General features: G+C 43.6%; 1 protein-coding gene across 10 annotated transcripts in view; it reads left to right on the plus strand.

Moving 5' to 3' along the window:
- LOC105464406 (trinucleotide repeat containing adaptor 6B) overlaps window positions 1-18257 on the plus strand; it is a 298465-nt gene that overhangs the window by 138483 nt on the left and 141725 nt on the right. For 2 of the 10 annotated variants that reach the window (XM_011712277.3, XM_011712281.3), the window contains exon 1: window positions 298-1428. The exons of the other annotated variants lie outside the window; for them this stretch is intronic. In XM_011712277.3, coding sequence (XP_011710579.1) covers window positions 1424-1428 — 5 coding nt within the window. In that variant the 5' untranslated portion in view covers window positions 298-1423. Of the gene's footprint in view, window positions 1-297; window positions 1429-18257 lie in introns of those variants that run through there. 10 annotated transcript variants of the gene reach the window in all.

Here is an 18257-nt window from a genome sequence, read left to right on the forward strand (position 1 = left end):
CGTAAATACTAAATTGCAATTATGACCATTGCTCTAAAGTAGTAAAAGATATTATGGGAGTGTTAACAGGAGGACCTGGTCTGGACTGCGAAGGTCAAGAATTCTGCCTTCCCAGCGTGGAGGCGAACTTTTGAGATGGCCGGGAAAAAATGAACGGAACTATTCAAAGAAAGCAGCCAAGTGCAGAGTTTCGGAGGTGAAAGAAACCAAAGATACCATCTAGCAAAGCCCAATCTCCGCTCGCTTTCAAATGAGAAAACTGAGGCCAGGCAGGGTGGGAGGGTGGGTAAGGGACTGACTTACTTGCTGTTAGCACTGAAGTTACACAGCCTGTGAGCCACAGGGCTGGAGATGCAAACCAAGCTTGGGTTTCTTAGGTGGGTAGGAATGGAGATGTATATGGGAAGGAGAAGGGATTAGGAGTGGTGGAAACCAAGTAGGTTTTAATTTAATGCCTAGTCTCCCTCAGCTGCAGAGCTACCTCCTGCGGTGGGGGAGGGGATTAAAGATGACTCAGACCTGCCCTAGCCCAGAGAAACTCCGTTTGCAATGTTGAAGCATAGTTTTTATTTGGGTTTGGGGGAGGAGGTACTGAACACACATACAGGCAAAACAGTAAGTGTAGAGTTCAGAATTGGGAAACCAGTTCCTCTTCTGCAGCTGTTTAGCTGTGCAATTTGGGATAAGTCACTTAACCTTTCTGAATTGCAGCTCAGTTTATACTTTTGTGTATTTCTTTCCGTCTTTTTCTATGCATTTTAGGAGCTTCTTAGAGATCAGTGGTGCCCTATATTTCACCTCAGTCTTTCAAAACTAAAGTCTCTTGTTTGGTAGAGCTGTGTTTCAGCCCCTTGTACAGAGCAGTTTGCCAGCCTGTGCTTGCCCAAACATCTAGAGAATAACTAGCAAGCCAGCCAGGAGAAGATCCAGGAGCTGTAAGAATCGTTAGCAACTGAGCATATTTCTATAAACCAATAAAGGTTTTTCTGTTTTGTTCATCTGTTACCCTTATGCTGTTGCCACTTTCACATGCAATGTCTGTAGGCGGAGAGTATGAGATAACAGCATTTCACAAATGAAAGTGAGTGGAAAAGGGCTGCTTCCCCTTTAAGGCAGTCCCAGCTCCAGCTCCCTCCCCTTTCCTGATTGACAAACCTACCCGAAGTCACATGATCTGCCTCTATTTGAAGGTCACAAAAAGCTGCTTCCTTTAGAGACAGAGGGGGAGAGAGAGAGCAAGAGGGAGAGTGTGTGAGAGAGAGTTAGTTCAAGCCAAAATGGCCGACAGAGTCTCTGCTGGTTTCTGAATATTTAAAATACAAAAAAACAGATAGACAAAAAGAATTCATTTTTTGGACCTTTTTTCATTTCCATTTCTACCTTGTATGCCTCAATTTGCTGGATTTAAGCACTGCTGCACTTTATGAGGTTGGTAAATATTTTCAATTTTTTTAAACCAATTGATTTATATGGATCTTGTCTAACCGTTTTCACTGGTGGTGTTGCAAATCGACATTTGTCTAGCATGGAGACTGGCTTCAGACATTTCGTGGATCTGTGTAAATCAGACCCGTGATGTACTTTTGGTTCGGCATTTTAGAAATGGAAAAGACGTGGTAAAATATTTAGATTTTGAAGTGATTTAATTGCACTTTTAATGTATATGCAGATTTTCATCATCGTTTCTATCTTGCAATAAATGAAGCTGCGAGTAATTGGAAATTTGCTATTTAGAAAGAGGTTTTTAAAAAACACAGACCTCCTCCCTCCCCCCTTAAATCTGCTGCAAAAATTTGCATAAATATAAATGGGTTTGCATTCTTTCGGCTGCTAAGGCCGACAAAGGATCTGGGAGGGCAAGCCCTAGAACGGGAAAGCCTTTTTCTCTCTTTTTATTTTTTAAACTGGGCCCTCCTTCCTAGAGAGATGTAAAACCTAAAGTAAGACCTGATACATTTTAAACATCAGGTTGGGGGCGGGTGAACACCAGGAGGTTTGGGGTTTGTAGATTCCCCTGCTTGAAAACCTCCCAAGCAATATGTGGCTCACCCTCTCCTTTCTGCGCGCGCTCGTTTGCACTGGGTCTCTGTGTGTGTTCTCAAATGTGCAGCCAGATGCGCTTTTATTTTGATCGTGGATTCAACCAAAGGGTAGGACTATGTTGTAAACATGGTGTTTTAAAGATATGAACAGCTATTCACCGCGATTAGAAATTATTTCTTTATCAGTTCTCCCTGTGTATTAGCCTTCTTCATTCCTCACGAAATAAAATTTTTGTTTAATTTGACACAGATGCATAACTGGGCTTTTCAGCATAAATTCGTCGTGTGGGTGTGTGGTTGCCTGTTTCGGCCATGTATCCACTGCGAAGTGGTCATTTAGGGTCACATATATAAGCAGCAGTCTAGGTGATGGTTAGTAACCCCTGAAGCTGTGCAGTGCCTGAAGTTAAATTCCATTACTCCTAATGCAGGATTCTAGAAGCCTGAGAGCAGGGAGGAAAGAAAGCTGAAAACTTGCTTTCTCAGAGCCTCCTCCCCCTATCATTGTGAGAGTGTGATGTAATGCTTCTCGGTCTGGTGGGCTGAAAGGATTGTAGTTTGTGATGTGGCGGGTAAATTGCCCCCACCCCTGGGTAAATTACTCCACCCCCCTGAGCACATCCCTGGCTCTGAGAGGCCTTGTTTTCTTTTCTCTTTTTTTCCTAATTTGTATCCTCCTGATTTATGCTGTGGCATATTGGCATGAGAAAGAGACTGTTCTTCTAAATCTGTTACAAAGTATAGTTTAGAAAAGGCATTTAAAATATGCAAATAGGTTGAATTGTCATATCCCCATCATTAAATATGTAGACGTGGATTAAAGCTAATTAAGCATAAATGGAATAATTTTGATCAGAAGGGAGCAGTGTTTTTTGTTGTTTCCTTTTTAATTAATCTAATTATGAGATGCTTACTGGGCCTGAAAGTGTTAAAAAAGATAAAGTGGAAAAAATGCTGGACCATTTTGAAAATTTGACAGTCTGGAAGAGGGTGTGTGGTGCTTTCAAAAGCTTTATTCACTCTTAAAATGGATTGGCCTCTTGTGCTGAAAATGGCCTGTTTCTTTGGGCCAATTGTGTGTAGATGAAGGGACTTTCACGCTAATTTAACAAAAAGACTTTCCATTTGAATGCATAAGATAATTAAAGCCCTCTGTCTCTAACAAGCAAGAATTTTATTATTTTAAAAAATTAATGTTGTTATGTTAGTAATGGTAATAAATACAGAAGTGACTGTTTAGATTCACTGTAAATTTTTTGATGATATAAACTCAGCTTTTGTGTAAGAAGGATTGGAAACATTACATTAAAGAGGTAGTCTGGAACAAAGTTGTCTCTAAATTTTTTAATGGCTTGAATTTAAACGGAAAAGATAGAGAAATTACCTTAGTGATAGGAAGTGTTGCACTGTGGTAGACCTAAAGGAAAATCAGAGCTCTGATTTTTGTTGTTGTTTTTCTGAAAATGAAAGCACTTTTTGGGGGCTTTGCTTGTTGGATGATTCATTTTACACCTATTTCCTAAAGTTGGTCTTACTAAAGAGGAGAGAAAAACCTAGGGTTTGCATGTTTTGCCATTAGCTTGTTTTTGTGGACTGTGTAAACATATGAATGGCAGGTTAATTCAGTTTGCAGAGAGGAGGAACCAGAGCAGGGTACCTGCTCTCTTAGGCAGAACAGAGAATGATAGAATGAATGCCATTTGATTCTTTGAAATGTTTTTTGTAGATTTTCTTTTCTCCCAGATAATTAAAGTATGGGAAGCATTATGGCTCTGGTGAGTTGATAGCTCGACTGCCATTTTGGATCTCAGATCCTGCAGAACCAATCCTTCTGGCTTACCAACATGATGGTCATCCAGAAGGAAATGAAAATGGGTAATCAATTAAGTGTGCAGATGGATAGTATTTAATTTGTGCATTCTGTTGAAGCTGTCTTTCTGTGAGTGTTGTGAATTGAAGCTTTAAAAACTTTAAAGATGTGGCCCATATTATGAAGAGCAATATTCAGGGGTATTGGAACTTGCACGTTGTGGTTTTTACTTTTTTAAAATGAGATAGTGTATGCAGAGGAAGTTTCTTACTGGAGAAAGTGAATATAATCCCTATTAACTTCCCCACCCCCCAACCAATCCATATTTCCTAATGCTGGATCAACTGGTGATAATATCGTAACACTACTCTGTCTCAGAAAAAAAGTCACAGGTTCATGACTGAAACATCACAAAAATTGGTAGCGTTCATCCGAAGTGGTATCTCAATTTTAAAGTGCTTTTCAGGCATTCCATCTGGTTCCCAGAAAGGAAGCTTTGGCATCTTTGATATATGGTGCAAACTCAGTTCTGCTCTTCAGCTGTGAATGGCCATTTGTTATTCTGTAAGTCCACTCGGATGGTCCTTTAAAAATAAACTTCCGAACATTGAAGCAGAGACGTCTAAGGCTTCTCCAGCCCTTCAGCTCTACAAGAGACACTGCAAGAGTGTTGTGTGATGATGAGACCTTCAGGTTCTGCAGAGCAGGCTGAGCAGCTCTGGCTCTTGAGGACCACCCTGAAGAATTAGGGTGGTCCTCACCCTACCCAACTGCTCCATGACTGAAAAGTTTGGGGGGATTTTAGTTTTTATAACTCAGATCATATAATCATTGATCATCTGCAGTTTAAGCTGGACACGGCCCTGAGGCAATACAGATAGATGAATGTACTTTGTCCCCTTCCTCGAGTACCAGGTCAGCATTATTGGTAAACAGAGCGTCACAACTTGGCAGTTTACGTGCAATATTCAGAGCAAGTTCCTGGTTACAGAAGTATCCTGAGTATCTGCATTAGGAGAGTCCTTATTTTAAAATTTTTTCAAAGAAGCCAAATAGGCCAGTCGTGGTGGCTCATGCCTGTAATTCCAGCACTTTGGGAGTCCAAGGCAGGTTGATTGCTTGAGCTCAGGAGTTTAAGACCAGCCTGGGCAACATGGCAAAACCCTGTCCCTACAAGAAATGTTTTAAAAAATATAGCTGGGCATGGTGGCTCACGCCTGTCATCTCAGCTGCTCAGGAGGCTGAGAGGTGAAAGGATAGCTTGAGCCGGTCAAGTCCACACTGCAGTGAGCCAAGATTGCGCCACTGCATTCCAGCCTAGGAAACAGCGAGACCCTGTCTGAAAAAGGAAAGCTGGCCGGGCGCAGTGGCTTACGCCTGTAATCCCAGCGCTTTGGGAGGTCAAGGTGGGCGGATCACGAGGTCTGCAGTTCGAGACCAGCCTGGACAATATGGTGAAACCCTGTCTCTACTAAAAATACAAAAAAACTAGCCGGGGGTGGTGGCGTGTGCCCGTAGTCCCAGCTACTCAGGAGGCTGAGGCAGGAGAATCGTCTGAAGCCAGGAGTCGGAGGTTGCACAGAGCTGACATTGTGCCACTGTACTCCATCCTGGGCAATAGAGGCAGACTCCGTCTCAAAAAAAAAAAAAAAAAAGAAAAAAGAAAAAAAAGCCCCGTTTAATAATTTTTAGTTATTTGGATATTAGACTTCTTTAAGTGGAACTTGTTTCTGTCTGGTGGCTGCGGAGAGGGACAGCATATGCTAATTGTTTCTCTGTAAGTGTTGTTCATGGATTTACTCTAATCCCACTTTCCTCACCTGCTTCTTGTGATTAAGACTGGTGTCGGGGGTAGGGTGGAGTGAATTGAACCCACTTGGCCAGAAAAGGGATTTATTTAACTCATGGCAGTGACATCTTAACATTGTTTTCTTCTTTCCGTCATATATTTATTCAGCAATAATTTATTATGCACTGATGTAGCTGCTGGGGCATCTAAGAATTAATTTGGTTGGCCCCTTGCCTTCGATAGTTTGGTTCATGTGGAAATTTTTGCCATCTGGTGACTAACCATATAACTTACTGCTTTAGGTTATGACCGAGATAACTTTTCTGATAATCAGGGAATGAGTTAATTTTTTGCTTCTGGTAGTTTTAGAGACTTCCATTGAAAGGTTGACTTGATAGTCACTTTATTAAACATTGTCTTTAGCTCTGCGCATTCTCTCTTCAAAATTATCTTTTGAATTATCTCTGAGAACTTTGCAACCTAGAATTGCCTTCCTGGTTATTTTATCACATCCTTCAGTTTTACTTTTTTAATGCTACTAAACTGTATCACCATCTGAAATTATTTGTGTATGGTACGTCTCTCTCCACAATACTATCCGGTTTCCTGAGAGCAGAGACCTTATCTGTTTTCCTCACTGTTGTATCCCCAACATCTAGAACTGGGCTTGGCAGGAGTAGATGTCGAGTGAAAATGTGTGAGTATAAGGTCACCAGGACTCGCTGTGTGACGACCGTAGGCTCATTTCCTCACCAGCAAAGTGGGGATAATAACATTGTTGCGAAGCATAAAGGAAATGCTGTATGTGAGGGCTGGGCACCTAGTCTTGTTGCTTAGTAAGTGTTTCCTTCCCCTTTGCTGTATCTCCCTTTGTTGAATGAACCAGAAAGGCTTTTATGGCCCCACAGAATGGCTCTGTTCTTTCTCATGGCTACCAGGATCATGAAGCCTGCACAGTGATTGCACAGAGCTTTAGCCTGCACAAGGACAGGAGCAGCGCGGAGCCTTTTCTTTTTATTCAAGTCTCTACATTCCTGTGGTCTGATGTCGTCTCTTCATACTCTCCAGTTTCCTGCAGGCTGTGCCTCTGTGTTGTATCCACGTTTACTTGGCTGTTTTTCATACATTCTGTGCTTTGCATCAGAAAGTTCTCAGCAATTTTAAATGAATAGGTCTTAGAGTTTACTAGGCAAAGGAGAACATTGAATACAGCGTTTTCTCCCTCATCGTGATTATTCTGAGCCCACACATGTAAATTCTGTTGATTTGACCAAATTATTACTAGTTTTGTTTTGTTTTGTTTTGTTTAAATATGAGATGGAGTCACTCTGTCACCCAGGCTGGAGTGCAGTGGCGCGATCTTGGCTCACTGCAACCTCCGCCTCCTGGGTTCAGGGGATTCTTCTGCCTCAGTCTCCCGAGTAGCTGGGATTACAGGTGCCCACCACTATACCCAGCTAATTTTTTGTATATTTTAGTAGATACGGTGTTTCAGCATGTTGGCCAGGCTGATCTTGAACTCCTGACCTCGTGATTCACCTGCCTCAGCCTCCCGAAGCGCTGGGTTTACAGTCGTGAGCCACCGTACCCAGCCACCAGTTTTGACTTCATAGGTAAAATAAAAATTTAGGTCCACTGTCCACTTTATACAATGCTGTTGAATTAATATAGGTGACAGAAAAATGGCTTTCATTCATTGACCTTGGAATTTGTTTTTTAAAAAACCTAGAAAATGATCTGTTTACTCATTCATTCTGCAAATAATTACTGAGTGCCTTTTACATGCCAGGTGTTGATAAGTACAAGTACAAGCCTAGCAGTAGTGTGAAGCTTTTCTCCAGACATGACTGCTGAAGTTAGACAATAGATGCAGGGGGCTGGCTGGTGTTCAGGGTGTTGGGGGGTTACAAAGGATGGACACCTACAGAGATAACAGCTTCTGCAAAGACCACGGGGCACTAGTGGACATTGGCATGTTTGGGGAACAGCATAGAGAGTACTTTGACATGGTTGGAGTGTCGTGTGCTTAAGGGAAGAAATAATCTGAGAAATAAGAGGTAAGCTGAAAACCTAAGCCTTAACCACATACATAAGAGTGTATAAGCCATGTTTGAAAGTCTTTTTCCTGAGAACAGTTGAAGGGTTTTAAGTGGGAAAGTCACTTGCTCAGATTGGATTTTTGAAAGATGATTCTGGTGTGTTGTGGAAACTGGCTGGGACGTTGCACATGAGACCAGATGATATTGTAGTAATCTCAGGTAATAGTGGCCTGAACTGACAACAGAGCTGGGGACAAATGAATGAATGCCAGAGGCATTTAGGAAGATTTCAGAGGAGTTGGTCATTGGGTATGAGAAGGCGGGGTTGGAGAAATGTAAAATAACACCTATGTCTCTGGCGGGGCTTCTTGCGGGAATGGGGCCACCATTCATTGAGTCAGGGTGCATTTAGATGAGGGACAGATGTGGGGTTGAGATTATGAATTCAGTTTTGGAATCATTGAATCCTGAGATATCCAGGTGAAAGGCTGGAGTAATTACAGGTCCAGTCTGGAGATAAAAGACTTACCAGTCATCCGTAGTTTGAAATTTACCAATTTTTTTTTTTTTTTTTTTTTTTTGAGACGGAGTCTTGCTCCATTGCCAGGCTGGAGTGCAGTGGCACAATCTCAGCTCACTGCAACCTCCGCCTCCCCGGTTCAAGCGATTCTCCTGCCTCAGCGTCCCGAGTAGCTGGGATTACAGGCATGCGCCACCACACCCAGCTAATTTTTGTATTTTATTAGAGACGGGGTTTCACCATGTTGGCCAAAATGGTCTTGATCTCTTTACCTCATGATCCGCCCGCCTTGGACTCCCAAAGTGCTGGGATTACAGGTGTGAGCCACCGTGCCTGGCAAGATTTTCCTTTTGAAGTTGATTTCTTTGTTAAGATGTCCAAAGATGGCATACCTGTACTATGCAGTGCAAGGTGCTGTTCAGTGCTATTAAGGGGATACTATTTTAGAAAGATAAGGCCATATACTCTCATTACCATAGTGATTATTAGAAGTACCAAAGGAGTTTGAGGGAGGAGAGACACTGATTTTAACTGTGTTGATCAGAGAAAGCTTTCTTTTTTTTCTTTTTTTTTTTTTTTTTTTTTTTGAGACGGAGTCTCACGCTGTTGCCCAGGCTGGAGTGCAGTGGCGCGATCTCGGCTCACTGCAAGCTCCGCCTCCCGGGTTCCCGCCATTCTCCTGCCTCAGCCTCCTGAGTAGCTGGGACTACAGGCGCCCGCCACCGCGCCTGGCTAATTTTTTGTATTTTTAGTAGAGACGGGGTTTCACTGTGGTCTCGATCTCCTGACCTTGTGATCCGCCCGCCTCGGCCTCCCAAAGTGCTGGGATTACAGGCTTGAGCCGCCGCGCCCGGCCAGAAAGCTTTCTTAAGGACTTTGTATTTGAGTGGAACCCTACAGATTGGGCAGAATGGTGATGAGTAGACTTAGGGCAGGCTGTATTAGCTAGAGGAAGGTGGAGGAGGGCTAGGTGTGTCCAGGGAGGATTGAGGGGAGGTTGCACATGTGTAGAGGAGCTGAGTGCCTGTTGAATGGTTTGTATTGCCGTGGTAGACGTCGGGGACCTGTTGAAAACCTGATGGCAGTGCAGTGAGAATACTGATATGGCAAAGGTGCAGAGGAGGACTTGGTGGGGGGCCACCGACTAAAGGAAGAATTGAGAGGCAGGCAGGCCAGTTAGGGGATAAAAGGACTATTATGAAAGGTCCTGCTATAAGGCTATAGCCATGGGACTAGGGACCAGGTTTTTAAGGTGAATGATGAGAATCTTCAACAAAAAGGAAGATGATGCATTCCAGGTCAGACTTACTGAATTGGAGAATTTGGTGGGACTTGGCAATGGAACTGGTTAGCAGGCAGCTGGCAATGTGGATCTGCAGCTTGAGAAGGAGGTCAGAAGTGGAGATAAAGACTTGGAAGGCTTCCACGTGGAAGTGATAGTCGAAGCTAAGGGAGAGGATGAGGTCACCATGGGAGTGTAAAGAATAGAAAAGAGAACTGAGAATGAGACCTTGGGGACAGGAAGAGAAAGAGAACCTGGGAAAGGATAAAAAGAACGGTGGCTCTGTAGGACAGTCATTCCTCATCACTGAAGATGAGGGAAGGACTGTTCCATCACAGGTGTGATCAGCAGTTCAAATGCTGCACAGAAAGAAAAGTATTTGGTTATGGCAACATTCCCGAACCTGATGTTGGGAGGTGGTTCCAGTGTTGGTCTGGGAATCATTCGATGGCACCAGCACCACCCAATAGAAACAGAATGCAAGCCACGTGTGTTATTTTAAATTTTCCAGGAGTCCGCCGGGCGCGGTGGCTCAAGCCTGTAATCCCAGCACTTTGGGAGGCCGAGGCGGGTGGATCACGAGGTCAGGAGATCGAGACCATCCTGGCTAACATGGTGAAACCCCGTCTCTACTAAAAATACAAAAAAAAAACCTAGCCAGGCGTGGTGGCGGGCGCCTGTAGTCCCAGCTACTCGGAGGCTGAGGCAGGAGAATGGCGTGAACCTGGGAGGCGGAGCTTGCAGTGAGCCGAGATCGCGCCACTGCACTCCAGCCTGGGTGACACAGCGCGAGACTCCGTCTCAAAAAAAAAAAAAAAAAAAAAAAAAAAAAAAAAAATTTCCAGGAGTCACATTAAAAAAGTAAAAATAGGCCGGGCACAGTGGCTCACGCCTGTAATCCCAGCACTTTGGGAGGCCGAGGCGGGCAGATCATGAGTTCAGGAGATCAAAACCATCCTGGCCAACATGGTGAAACCCCATCTGTACTAAAAATACAAAAATTAGCCAGGTGTGGTGGCGGGTGCCTGTAATCCCAGCTACTTGGGAGGCTGAGGTGGGAGAATTGCTTGAACCTGGGAGGCTGAGGTGGCAGTGAACCGAGATTGTGCCACTGAACTCCAGCCTGGGTGACAGAACAAGACTCCGTCTCAAAAAATAAAAAAAAAAAAAAAAATTAAAAGGAAATAAGTGAAATTAATTTCAATAATATCGACTTTATTTAACTAAATATATGTAAAATATTGTCAATTCAACATGCTATTGATTTTAAAATATTAACGCAACGTTTTACATTTTTTTTTTTGGTACCAAGACTTTGAAACCTGGTGTGTATCTTAGGCTTACAACAGATTTTAGTTCAAACATAAAATTTTCATTGGAAATACTTGATTTGCTTTTAGATTTCATAAAACTTACTACTTTTTCATAGAAAAGTAGATTCACATACCCAAGTTTTTCCAAACATACAAAAGTTTTCCAGCAATGGAAATAAGTGTCAGTTTTTAGATTTAAATTGATTAAAATACAGTTAAAAATTCAGTTTGAGTGGCACTAGTCTCATTGCAAGTGCACAGTAGCCACGTGCGGCTACTCTGTTGGACAGCACAGGGAGGGTTATGCAAAGTAAAACAGGCTACTTTACAGTGGGTGTGCACTCTGAAAATACCCAAAATGGTTTTAGCACCATCGCAGAGCATTTCACAGGATTAGTGTTTCTTAGAATACATGTTGGCTTATCCTAGTGGAATTTTTAGAATTAGAAGGGTCAAATCTCTAATTTTGAATGTGAGGAGACAAACTTTTTATGAAAGTACACAGATTCCAAAATTTGAAATAGTGTTTGGGCTACAGTCAGCAGAGTGGTACATTGGTAGAAGTTCCTAAACATTCCGGTTTGTGCCATATTTCTTGAAATGCTTGGTGCAGAGGCTTACACTTAAAAACAGATCCAGCAGGAGGGGTGGGAGCGTTCCTGTTCCTGTCTGTGAATTTCTTTTGCACTCCCTGGAGTCAGTGAGGTGGTGGCTTCAGGTGGGGGGATGAAGTTAGGATTGCTTTTAGTCGGTGTCCCAGCCTCCCTGTGTGGTGGAGGTGTGAGGTGGGAGAGGGTGCCACCAGGCTAATTATCTTGTGCTTATCTCTCACTTTTCTTATCTTACTTTTCTTGAGTGATATGCAGGCCGTTTAGCCCCAGATTGTCGCACTCATTGTGTAATTTTTGCCGACCTGGGCCAATAGCACACATACATATTTACTAAATACGGGTGGGTCTTTTTAGTTTATAAAAAGCAGGTTCAAAGACTTTCATTTAATTATCTCATTGATTGAGACTGCTTTGCAGCTGTCAGCTAGACCATCTAAGTGATAACCAGTAAAGATAGAAATGATTTTGAATCCCGCCGGGCACGGTGGCTCATGCCTGTAATCCCAGCACTTGGGGAGGCCGAAGCAGGTAGATCACCTGAGGTCCGGAGTTTGAGACTAGCCTGGCCAACATGGTGAAACCTCGTCTCTACTAAAAATACAAAAAATTAGCTGGGCATGGTGGTGTGTGCCTGTAATCCCAGCCACTTGGGAGGCTGAGGTAAGAGAATCGCTTGAACCTGGGAGGCAGAGGTTGCAGTGAGCCGAGATCATGCCATTGCACTCCATCCAGCCTGGGCAACAGAGCAACACTCTGTCTCAAAAAAAAAAAAAAAAAGAAAGAAAGAAAAAGAAATAATCTTGAATCCTGCTTGGAACCAAACCTTGTTCACACTGGAGAGAGTAAGTGCTAGTTTTTGGTTGCTACATAATTTCATTTCAGTTGACATAGAGGAGCTTATTTTTCTGTGAAGTGCCCTGTCAGAGTTTGGGGTATCAGCTATTCAATCTTGTTTTTTTGTTTGTTTAATCATTATGACTTCTTACATTTTTGTTTTTCTTTAGAAGTGCATTTTGGTTATTCGTTTGTGCCTTTATAAAAACCAGACTGTATAGTGGTGAGCAGAAATAATGCCCTTTAATGCCTTAATAAAGTCAGAGACCTAGCAGGTGATCGCGTGCGCTCCTACCCAGGATCCCAGGGCAGCGAAGCTTGTGATCTGTTGTTGCCTCTTGTTGCCGTTGTTTCCTTTACCCCTCTGCTTACAGAAAATAATTGCTGTTCTTTTAATGCCAAGAAGTTCTTATTTATCAACTGAAGTTAGATAATTAGGTAGCTCAGAACAGTGGCTTTTAAACTTTTTGATTGGCTCTACTATAAAAAATTCAATTTGCATTGAGACCCATAGCCATATGAATGTTTACGCTGAAGCAGAAGTATTTACTTTCTGATAATAAGTGCATGTCGTCAGATACAGTCTTTTAAGTCCACTTTGTGTGGTACAGAACAAAACCCTAATAAGCTAATTCCAACCCACTAAATTGATTTAATGATCACGGAGGGTTGTCTTACCATGGTTTCAAAACATTTAGAAGGCACTCCTCATGAGTTGCCCTGTTTCAGCATATGATCCCCACTTTTGCTGGTCTAAGGATCATTTATCAGTCCCACTCAGTTATATCAACCAGATTTGTTAGTGACTTTAAAAAAATGTTAATATGTCACTTCAGCATGCAGAAGATGGATATTTTTGATGCCCAGAGTGTTGTCTTCCCCGTCCAGGGGATCTCATTCTGATCAAACCGAATTGACCATCCATATTGAGAAGTGGTTATTGATATACTTATCTTGAGAAATGAATATGTGTGTATACTTTCTCCCCCAGATATTGGAGAAACTGAAGTGGGAAACACCTTTTTAGCTACCAGAGTATGTATTCTCTTTTGGAAAAGCCTCATGGAAAACACTGCTGTGCTGTCTTCCAGCTTCCAGGTTTCACGAAGGCACATCTCTCAACTAGTAATATGTTCTGTTTTAGACACACTTCAGTACATTTGATTAGTTCAGCATTTCCCACTGTTTGTTGGGGTGCTAATAGATTTGTCTGCCAAAAAAAAAAAAAAAAAAAAGAGGTTTCTTTCCTGATTAAACTGAATTAAACTGGCCTTTCCTTGCTACAGGATTTCTTAGCGTCTCTAAGATGGGAATGTGCATTGGAAATCTTAGTGATGTGTATATAAAATCTTAAAAGTGCCAGGTTTCTGTTTTTTCGTGTCCATTAGGGGATATGCTTGATTAGCTTTCCATGTCAATTATCCCTTTCTAAAACTGGGTCTTAAGCAAACTGGAATTGTGTGTTTCCCAGGTCTCTTCAAACACTTTCATATGGTGGTTCCCAGACTTCGGTTTCAGGGAACTGTAACATTGAAAAAGGCACATTGGGATCCATCATGAGTTACTGGTTTGAAATTTGCCAAGTAAAGGCATTTTTGAAACTTACTATTTGTTACCATCATTTCAAAGAAAAAAAATTTTAACAAAAAAGTAGAATGAACAGTCTCAGAATAAGAGCTGTCTCATTTGATTACATTGTGTCCTTTTTCCCATAGATATCACAGGTGCTAAAGTTTGGCATTTGGGAACCACATCCTAATTATAGACCATCTCTTAGCATGTATTACAATTAACTATGTGCTTGCCGGTTTTATTAGCCTCACTCATAGGAGTAAACCTTATTTCAAGTCTGGGACTACCTTCCTTCATTCTTATTTATTGACTACCAAGATAATGATTTCATGACTCATCCGTTTAAAAAATTACTTTGTTCCATCTGAATATACTGTGAGCAGATAACCATTCTGCATTAGTGTCTGAAAAAAGAAAAACCAAGCCCACTCCATTAGGTGCTGAGCAGTTGTAGCATCTAGAATAGTACTCAAAACTTGCAGCAAAATTTATCCGATGCATGGTGGTTATGTAAAACGGCAAGTAGGTTGTAAAACTTACATATCTGTGTTACTTGTATACATTTCAGCCTGTTGGCTCTTCATGAGTTATGAAAAAGGCCATGGCAGATTTTCTGTCATATTATGTACATTTTAATTTTTATGTCCATCATCTGCTGTTGCATTTTAAGTGACAAAGACCTTAAATCTGGCAACCCCACATCAAATGTCCCCTCTGTCCCTATCTCAGGGAAAGTGCTTCTTGGATGCACTTTACTCCTGTAATCAGGAGGGCCATGGCCGGCAGCTCCCTGGCCTGCCCTGGTGTGATAATGCTATCAGCTGGTTGTGGGAGTGGCTGCCCCAGCAAGGCCTGCTCCTTCTCCTTTTCTAAGAGTGCTGGGGCAGAGAGGGGAGAGGAGGAGAGGTTATGGTTAGCTGTGTAGGGTGTTTGGGAGCATTGGCATGCTGGGTAGACTTGAATTGGAGCTTGGTATAATCTAGGTCCAGTGTGATTGGAAGGATGTGTTTACTGCATCAGTATTTATTGAACATATCTAATGTGTCGAGCATTGTATAGTGCTGGGAATAAAAAGGTAAAAAGACCTAGTTTTTATCTTCGGAACTCAACCAGTAATGTAAACAGACAGACACACAATGAGGCTGCCCATGATAAAGACGGGATCCTAGAGGATAGAGAAGAGGAAGAGAATGGGAAAGGCTCCCCCAAAGAGGAAACATTTGAGCTGGGTCTTAATGGGCAAACGGGAGTCGCTTGGTGTGGTGGAGTGGTTAAGAACTGAGGTTCTGAAGTCAGGACAGCCGTGTGGTCAGATCAGCCCAGTGTTGAGCAGCTGTGTCATCTGTGTGCCTCAGCTTTCTCATTGGTATAATAAAGGGATAGTAACAGCACCCACCTCGAAGAGTGATTGGGAAGATTCAGTGAGAACTCGTTTCAAGTGTTTAGCATGTTGCTTGGGTCAGTGTTAGCTACTGTTTTCATTATTGTTATTACTGGAATTGGGTGTTTCCCAGGTCTCTTCCCTGCTCTATTTCAGGCAGAAGAAATAGAATAAACAAAGACGAAGAGTTAGGGACTGAGTGGGAGAGTGGGAAATGGTGAGATATTAGTGGGGCACAAGTGTTACCTCTTTGGAGGAGAGTGGAAGGGTAGCTTGGGTTGTAGTTTGTTTTGTTTTGTATTCTGAGAAATTTGTTTTGTTTTTTTAAACAAGTTCTCACTCCAGGCTAGAGTGCAATAGTGTGATCATAGTTCACTGTGACCTTGAACTCCTAGGCTCAAGCGATCCTCCTGCCTCAGCCTCCTGAGTAGCTGAGACTGCAAACGTGTGCCATCATGGCCAGCGTATTTATTGATTGATTTATTTAGAGACAGAGTTTCACTCTGTTGCCCAGGCTGGAGTGCACTGGTACACTCTCAGCTCACTGCAACCCCACCTCCCGGATTCAAGCAGTTCTTTTGCCTCAGCCTCCCCAGTAGCTGGGATTACAGGCGTGCACCACCACGCCCGGCTAATTTTTGTATTTTTAGTAGAGACGGGGCTTCGTCATGTTGGCCATGCTGTTCTCAAACTCCTGACCTCAGGTGATCCACCTGCCTTACAGACGTGAGCCACCATGCCCAGCCTATTTTTATTTTTTAGAGATAAGATCTTGCCTTTTTGCCTAGCCTGGTCTCGAACTCCTGACCTCAAGTGATTTTCCCACCTCGCCCTCCCAAAGTGCTGAGATTACAGGTGTGAGCAACTATGCCCTGCCCAGAAATGTGGATTTTATCCCACAGAAAGCAGTTTTGAAAACTAAACTTGCCTCCACTGATTTTCATGTTAAGGATCCGGTGGAAGGGACAGGCAGTCAAAGCAAGAGGGGCAAGTGAAAAACATAAATTAAGGTGGTGACCATAAAGATGGAAAGACCAGGCCGGGTGTGGTGGTTCACGCCTATAATTCCAGCACTTTGGGAGGCCAAGATGGACGGGATCACCTGAGGCCGAGCGTTGGAGACAGCCTAGCCAATGTGGTGAAACCCCGTCTCTACTAAAAATACAAAAATTAGCCGAGCATGGTGATACACGCCTGTAGTCCCAGCTACTGCGGAGTCTGAGGCATGAGAATCGCTTGAATCCGGGCGATGGAGGCTGCCGTGAGCCAAGATCGCGCCACTGCATTCCAGCCTGGGCAAATGAGCGAGACTATGCCTCAAGAAAAAAACAAAAAACAGGCCGGGCGCGGTGGCTCAAGCCTGTAATCCCAGCACTTTGGGAGGCCAAGACGGGCGGATCACAAGGTCAGGAGATCGAGACCATCCTGGCTAATACGGTGAAACCCCGTCTCTACTAAAAAAATACAAAAAACTAGCCGGGCGAGGTGACGGGCGCCTGTAGTCCTAGCTACTCGGGAGGCTGAGGCAGGAGAATGGCCTAAACCCGGGGGGCGGAGCTTGCGGTGAGCTGAGATCCGGCCACTGCACTCCAGCCTGGGCTACAGGGCGAGACTCCATCTCAAAAAAAAAAAAAAAAAAGAAAAGAAAAAGAAAAAGAAAAAACAAAAAAACAGATTTTAGAGCTCCTTCCGAAGTGGGATCAGTCCATCAGCTATGATGAGAAAGAGGGAGGGGCCCTAGATCACCCCAGGCTGGGGGAAGCCATGAATTGGGGTAGGCGGTCAGTGGGTAGAGCAGGGGTTTGGGCTATGTGGTGGGATGAACAGCAGGGGTAGAAGGCAATGTGTTTGGCTTGGGACATGTTTAGATTTGCTAGACATTTAATATAACTTGGCAGGCAGAAATAAGGGTCTGAAGCTCCAGGCAGAAGCTTGGGAGCCACTTACTTACATACAGAGGTGGTCCTTTAGGCCATGGGAGTGACAGTGCTCCCTTAGGAGTTGCTCAGAGGAGCAGGGTGAGAACAGGAAAAAGGATGGTGCAAGAGAAACCCGAAGAGGGAGGATTTTAGGGCCGGCGCCCTGGCAGTCAGCTTGGGAAGCCCTGAATGAGAACAGTTAGATTTAGCCTTGAGGAGCACTGGCGTCCATCAGGCTGCAGTGAGCCCCAGAAGGCCAGCGCATTGTTCATCCTGCTTGTTGTTGTCACTTAGCGAAGACTCCTCATGGGTTTTGGGGTCTCTTCCTGGTAATACATTGAGCAACTCTCGGGCAGGAACTCACAGTGCTCATCAGTGTCACCCCAGGACCTGCACAACTTCTCACAGAGGGTGCTCAGTGAGCATTTGTTGAATGAATAAGTGAGTCAAAGATGACTTGAAACAACTCAGCAAATAATTATGGAGTGCCTCATATGCTCCAGGAGCTGTGCTGGTCTCTGGGGATAAAGCAGTGAGCAAAAATAGATTGAAAAACGCTGCCCTGGTTGGGCTTCCCTTCTGAAGCACAAATAGGAAGGAACTAGCAGAGAGGTAAGCATTGAAGGCGTGAGGATGGGCCCTACCTCTCTCATCTGTGGGCTGCAGCCTGGCACTCCGTAGGCACTTGACAAAGTTAGTTGACTTGTACCTGGAAGAGAGGATGTCCTGGGGAGAAAAATCTCCCCTCAGAGAAGAGACCTGAGGCTTGGGGAGAGATCAGCCTCTGAGAAGGAAAAGTAAATGTGGAAATGGAGGGAAGGGTGTTTGAGGGAGTTCTCCTGGGAAGCATTCACTGTTTCTGTAAAGTAGGAATAGGAGGTGAAGTCTGAGTGGGAAAGAGAACTTGAGGTAAGATAAAACATGTGGAACAGCGCCACCCGCCCTCCAAAAAAAAAAAAAAAAGAGAGAGACAGACTGCAAAGAGAACCGGCTGCCAGCCCTAAGAGCTTCACTGAGAGAGGAGATGCATTATTTGTAATTGTAGTGATCTGTGGCTGTGCAGGGTTCCCCCCCACCCCCCAGCAAGTAAAGGTGAAGAACACGGTTAGTTGGGGTTGGGGTTTGTCTGAGGTTGTGTGAGGATA

Source organism: Macaca nemestrina, chromosome 15 (assembly GCF_043159975.1).
Source record: "Macaca nemestrina isolate mMacNem1 chromosome 15, mMacNem.hap1, whole genome shotgun sequence".
NCBI classification, from domain to species: Eukaryota; Metazoa; Chordata; class Mammalia; order Primates; family Cercopithecidae; genus Macaca; species Macaca nemestrina.